Here is a 6,899-nt window from a genome sequence, read left to right on the forward strand (position 1 = left end):
GGGAATGAAAAGGAGGGAGGCAGGGAAGGAGGGGAGGGAGGAAGGAAGGAAAGAAAGAGAAGGAAGGAAGAAAGGAGAGAAGGAAGGGAGGGAGATAGATTGGAATAAGAGGGAGGGAGGGGTCTGAGGGAAGTCCTGCCTTAGCACTTGGCCACCAGCAGCCATGTTGCCCTTTTGCCATCCCCTGGTGGTCTCCCATCCTATTGCTGAGGATGCTTTGGTTACAAAGCCAGGTCTCCTCGCATGGAGAGGGAGTGGGCCTCCCTTTGACCCATGCACTTTGTCCTCCTGCACCCACAATGAGCAACCTGGCCAAGGAGAGGGAGCACAGCAGCAGCCTTGAGGAGGAGGTAAGCGCAGGTGGGCGCCCCCTTGGGGAAGTGCGGCTAGGCTAGGCAGGGCTGTGGGGTCCTGGTGCTGTGGGAGCTCAAGGGCCGGGCTGGGCGCTTGACCTCCGCTGCCCAGGGCTCCGGGCAGTCCGTGCCACCGTCCAGGGGCCCCGTGCACAGCCTGAGGCTCAGTGAGCTCCTCCAGTGGACCATGCCCTGGCGCTCGCCCCGGTCACACCCCACCTTCTGCCGGAGACCCTCGGATCCGCCCCAGTACTGCCCAGGCCCACACAGGTGCCCCCGACGTGACAAGCTGGCCATGCCCCACTCAGTAGGCCACGCCCATGCCAGCCCCCCCGCCCCCCCCAATGGCAACCACAATGCTGATGCGGCCCTCAATGAAATTGAGTTTGACACCCCTGCACTAGAATATAAACTGAGAGCAAGCCCTACTCCTTATTAACACTGATGAAGTTACCTAGTTTGTGAAATGAAACGTTCACAAGAAAACAACCAAGCTCAGAGAGCACCAAGGATCTGTCATTTCAACCTTGAGCTATACTGTCCTCGACTTACAACAGTTTATTTAGTGACCATTCAGTTACAGTGGCACTGAAAAAGTGACCATTTTTCACAAGACCAGTGCAGCCGCTTCACGGTCTCGTGATCAAAATTCAGATGCCTGGCAACTCAGACTTATGACGGTTGCAGTGTCCCAAGGTCATGTGATCCCCTTTCGCAACCTTCTGACAAGCAAAGTTAATGGGGAAGTGAGATTCACTTAACAACCCTGTTACTAAGTTAATTGTAGTGATTCGCTTAATCACCAGGGTAAGAAAGATCATAAAATGGGGCAAAACTCACTTAACAAATGTCTTAACAACAGAAATTTTGGACTCAATTGTCGTAAGTTGAGGACTTCTTATATTCTCATTTATTGGCTTGCAAAGGTAATTTGCTACAGCCAGCTCAATTTTGACGGCACATAGTCAGTCCAATTGCTGGACTATCACACCTTGGCAGCTTTTAGGAGGATACTACAGAAGAGAAGCAAAGGTTTATCCACTGGAAAACCCATCTTTCTTGTTGAATATTCCAAAAGCCATCCAGAGCCACCATGGCATGAGATAGCCAAATGCACACGGCACCTCTAGATACAGAGTAAAACAATCAGGTTTCTTCATTGACTTTTGCTGTATCATTTATTAAGTGTTTCCTTTGGGTTTGTGTCCCCTAAAAAATGCTTCTCATCAACTAACATTAATTACTTGGCTGTGGCAACAGTGTGGCCAATGGTATGTAAATCCCACTTGAGAAATCTAGGACAAAAGGATAAAACTGAAAATAAACAACCACCTAGATTTGCTTCAGCTCTTAACTGCCACCTTATGGTTGCAAAGCCAATTAACAATCTCAAATACCACTCTCCCTATGAGATGACATAAAGATCTTAATATATTTCATTTTTTGCCTTTTCTCCTAACCTACGCTTTTAACAGCTCAGTTCCAGAAGAAAAGATATTTCTTTGGAAGGAAGATATTTTAGCAGTACAGGGAGTTCACTTTACCAGGAATTGATTATAATAAATTCACATTGTAAACAATGAAGTCAAGAGACTGTAATTGGCAAAAGGATAGCACAACATAGGTATTTAACCACCAACAATCTGATCAGGATAATTTTAAAGTTTTCCTGGTTTAACTGGATCTAACAACTAAGACCACAGGCTGGCCTCCCTTTTCACGGCACCTTTTAAGATTCTGCTGATTAGTTCAAGATGTCATAAAGAGGAAAAAACCTACACAGATTTTTGCATTGATGCTTACCAAAAAGGCCTGTATGGTCAACATACAAGGAAATGGACTGATTTCTGCTTTTAAAAAGCAACTCTTGCTTGTAGTTAATGTAACTTTGCAAGGTAGAAGAAAAAAAGTGGAAGGGAACCATGGACATCACCCTGAGTTCCTCAGATAGTTACACATACTGTATGCACACTTATCCTAGGAAAGCATTTTGAAAAGGACTCTGCACCGGAGCCAAGACCTCCTAAAAGGAGCAAAACCATTTCCATTCCAACTAGCTGTGACCTCAGTTGTGGCATCAAGGAAGGAGTGAGTGAGACTTAATTAAAATCAAATATGACTTGTAACTTAAGTTGCAAATCTATGTTATTTTTCAAATCCCATCCCACTACAGAAATTGCAATTTTGGGGACATTTATTTGGTTCTCAGAATAAATGGAAACAGCCAAAGTTCATTTTTTGGAGGAAAGAAGTAATCCTACGACTAGAGATTTATAAATGACTTTCAGACATTCTGCTCTCTGGTTTTATTCCTTTATTGGATAATTTGAGAACTGTTTTTATGCAGTCTTGGGAGCCCTAGTCCTCCTCTTCTTCACCACCACGGGCTTCTGGCTGCGCAGAATTGCACTGGCCCGACGCAAGGCAGCCTGGAGTAGAGGGAGAAAAAGGGGGTAGTGAATAAACTCCAGATACATTTCTTCTCTCCTCAAATCCAGATTTCCTAATATTTATATGCATGCTTTTTCTCATTCCTCAACATCCCTGAATCAAGCTTTTAACCCTTTTACCTGTATCTGTTCTGATCAGTCTCTCATAATCTTAACTGAGATATGGGCAATAAAATGCCCACAACTGTTGGGGTGCCCAAGCATTCTCAATATTTTAAAAAGGGCAAAAAATTGAGTCACAAAAAAACCCCACAAAAGATTTGGAGCGATATTTTTAAGGCTTTCAGATTATTGAACCATGGTGTCCGACCTGCTGAGACTGCTAAAGCCTGGTTCAAATTATATATAAGGTTTTTTTTTCTAATTTACTCCATAATTAGAACATGCAGTACACCTTCTTAACCAACCCACTCTTCACTTCAAAATGCCAGGGTTTAGGATTTAGAGCAGGGGTCTGCAACCTTGACAAATTTAAGACTTGTGGACTTCAGCTCCCAGAATTCCTCAGCCAGCTGGCTGAGGAATTCTGGGAGCTGAAGTCCACAAGTCTTAAAAGTTGTCAAGGTTGCAGACCCCTGATTTAGAGTACAAAGACTAGTATTTCACATTCCTTTCTAGCTGGATGGAGCAGTTTGGTTTATCATAAATCACTACTACATACTAATTGGATGAATGGAAGCTTGATAAAATCCATCCAAGCGCCATCTTGCAGAGTGAGAATCCAGAAGGCTCACTTACCATGCGCAGATCCTTGCGGTAATTATTCTTGCGAATAATATGGCGGAGACTGCTGAGAGTGGCCCGTGCATTCTTGTTGATGGTGATTTTTTCATAGGAAGTGGCTGGCTTTCGCTGGCCTGAGAAGCAGAGGAGTGTAGACTATTAATGAACACTGTTTGCAGGTTCTACCAGATACACTTGGGTATCTACAGTTAGACATTGTAGACTAAAATAGCTCAGTACAGGACACAAAGAGTTTCAGAATATAATTTATCCAGGCCTTTTAACTATTTTAAATGCACTATTTTGCAAACTTGAGATTTAATTTAGAAATATTTTTGACATGTTGGTTGTATTTTTGAATGGCTCAGAATCATTATGAGATGTAATAGTTACTTCTGGTTCCACAAAACTGATATAAATTCATCAGAGCTTTATATGCAGACACAGGCAACTTATTTGTCCCTTTTGCTCCTTGAGCCTCATCAACTTGCATTATCCATGGTTCAAGAATCACCATATTATTTCTATCATTTCCTGAACATTTCCTAACAAAATGAAATTCAATGTAGAGAAAAGTAAAGTTTTACACTTAGGCAAGAAAAATAAAATGTACAGGTACAAAATAGCTGGCATCTGGCTCAACAGCAGTAACTATGTGAGAGATCTAGACATCCTAGTGAAACCACTTAAATATGAGCCACCAATGTGCTGCAGCTGCCAAAAGAGCCAATGCAGTCCTAGGCTGCATTAAGGGATAGAATCAAGATCAAGTGAAATTTTGTACCGCTTTATAAAGCTTTAGTAAGACCAAACTTAGAATACTGCATCCAATTTTGGTCACTATATTATAAAAAAGATATAGAGATTCTGGAAAGAATGCAGAGAAAAGCAACAAAGATGATTAGAGGAATGGAGGCTAAAACATATGAAGAACGATTGCAGGAATTGGATTTGTCTATTCTAGTGAAAAGGACTAGGGATGACATGACAGCAGTGTTCCAACATTTGAGGGGCTGCTACAAAGGGGTCAACCTATTTTCCAAAGCAGCAGAAGGCAAGACAAGAAACAATGGATGGAAACTAATGAAGGAGAGAAGCAACCTAGAATTAAGGAGAAATTTCCTAACAGTGAGAACAATTAACCAATAAATCAGGCCTGCCTTTAGAAGTTGTGGGTGCTCCATCACTGGAGGCTTTTAAGAAGAGACTGGACAGCCACTTGTCTGGAATAGTAAGGTCTCCTGCTTGAGCAGGGGGGGTGGGCTGGACTAGAAGACCTCCAAGGTCGCTTCCAACTTATTCTGTTCTACCTTCTCTGTTCAGTATGAATTTGCTTTAACCCGAGCACACCCACCTGCACGCTTCTTCAGGACTACAACAATACCCTTTCCATCAGCAGCTGGTTCTACCCCAACTGTCTTGCGATGTATCAGACCGTTGTAACGGAAGGAATTACGTGCCTTAAGGTTGTTGGGCTCCTTTAAAGAAAGAAAAACATTTTTTATTAGAAGTCCTTGCAACTTACAATGAAAAGTTTTGCAAGCTAAAGGCAGGAATTTTATTTGAAAAGGGATATATGAAAAATAGAAGGTTCAAAGTCCAGGAAAGCTTAAAAACACCCTAGAATTATTTGCAAGGAGGCTATCGGTTTGGAAAATGATAGGAAGTGTCGCTCACCGTGCTGTAAGTTTGCTTGTTCCTTTTAATAAGAAAACTCGAGCAGTTGCGTATGATCATCCACTGCAGATGAGCCGACATTGTGGAGAATTCCTGGGCAAGGGAAGACCAAGCAAACATTCATGTTTTATACAATTCATTTAATTTCAAAATCCCAGAGCTGAGTGATTTCTGTTTAAAGTCCAACAGTATTCTTATTCCTTTCAATGCCAAATACAGTATATGTTTAATGTCACTGCTACTTTCAAGTTTATGCTTGCTATTTGATATTATTCTAGTTTATTTACATTTTTTTTTCTGGGTCTTTGAAACAAATGTAAAATAATGTAGTGAAAGAGTTTTCCAACTCGATACACTATATTCCCAATTCCCTTACGTTTTCCACGCTACCTGAGGACTCCAGAATTGAACATCTGGAAAAGATTTTTTAAAATGAAGAATCCAACTGAAACATAAAAGACTGACTGGTTATTTGAGTAAAAGACACCCTTTGCCAGTAAGTCCTAAAAAATATTCCTTTAGTTTTTCCTCCTCTACAGATAGCAGCAAAGCTGAAATAGTAGCACAAATGAAAACTAATACTTAAGGGCAACTCTTTCTCCCATCTTCCTTCCACTAAAGGATTCACGAAATTAAAAAAAAAGAATGCTTCCCTTCAAAAAATGAAGAGGACCACCAGGTATCATCTCGCCTAATATGTAGTTTATTGGCCAACATACAGGTGAAACTCGAAAAATTAGAATATCGTGCAAAAGTTCATTTATTTCAGTAATGCAACTTAAAAGGTGAACCTAACATATGAGATAGACTCATTACATGCAAAGCAAGATAGTTCAAGTCGTGATTTCTCATAATTGTAATGATTATGGCTTACAGCTCATGAAAACCCCAAATCCACAATCTCAGAAAATTAGAATATTACATGCAATCAATAAAACAAGGATTGTACATAGAACAATATCGGACCTCTGAAAAGTATAAGCATGCATATGTACTCAGTACTTGGTTTGGGCCCCTTTTGCAGCAATTACTGCCTCAATGCTGCGTGGCATGGAAGCTATCAGCCTGTGGCACTGCTGAGGTGTTATGGAAGACCAGGATGCTTCAACAGCGGCCTTCAGCTCTTCTGCATTGTTCGCTCTCATGTCTCTCATCTTTCTCTTGGCAATGCCCCATAGAGTCTCTATGGGGTTCAGGTCAGGCGAGTTTGCTGGCCAATCGAGCACAGTAATCCCACGGTCATTGAACCAGGTTTTGGTACTTTTGGCAGTGTGTGCCTCTCCATTCTTCCTCCAGACTCTGGGTCCTTGGTTCCCAAATGAGATGCAAAAGTTGCTCTCATCAGAAAAGAGGACTTTGGACCACTGAGCAACAGACCAGTTCTGTTTTTCTTTAGCCCAGGTAAGACGCTTCTGACGTCGTTTGTTGTTCAGGAGCGGCTTGACAAGAGGAATACATTTGAAGCCCATGTCCAGGATCCGTCTGTGTGTGGTGGCCCTTGATGCACTGACTCCAGCCTCAGTCCACTCCCTCCAACACTTTTGAATGGCCTTTTCCTGACAATCCTCTCCAGGCTGCGGTCATCCCTGCTGCTTGTGCACCTTTTTCTTCCACACTTTTCCCTTCCACATAACTTTCTATTAATGTGCTTTGATACAGCACTTTGGGAACATCCAACTTCTTTTGCAATTACCTT

General features: G+C 42.1%; 1 protein-coding gene across 1 annotated transcript in view; it reads right to left on the minus strand.

Annotated features, from left to right (window-relative positions):
• Positions 1-2,650: 2,650 nt before the first annotated feature.
• Positions 2,651-6,899, minus strand: part of LOC107299808 (60S ribosomal protein L28) — an 8,497-nt gene continuing 4,248 nt past the window's right edge. The window contains exons 2-5 of the mRNA XM_015829146.1: positions 5,204-5,296; positions 4,881-5,004; positions 3,542-3,660; positions 2,651-2,782 (exon numbers count right to left, since the gene is read on the minus strand). Coding sequence (XP_015684632.1) covers positions 2,693-2,782; positions 3,542-3,660; positions 4,881-5,004; positions 5,204-5,284 — 414 coding nt within the window. The 5' untranslated portion in view covers positions 5,285-5,296 and the 3' untranslated portion in view covers positions 2,651-2,692. The remainder of the gene's footprint in view (positions 2,783-3,541; positions 3,661-4,880; positions 5,005-5,203; positions 5,297-6,899) is intronic.

The sequence above is a fragment of the Protobothrops mucrosquamatus genome, unplaced genomic scaffold (assembly GCF_001527695.2).
Source record: "Protobothrops mucrosquamatus isolate PMUCROS unplaced genomic scaffold, P.Mucros_1.0 scaffold5503, whole genome shotgun sequence".
Lineage (NCBI taxonomy): Eukaryota > Metazoa > Chordata > Lepidosauria > Squamata > Viperidae > Protobothrops > Protobothrops mucrosquamatus.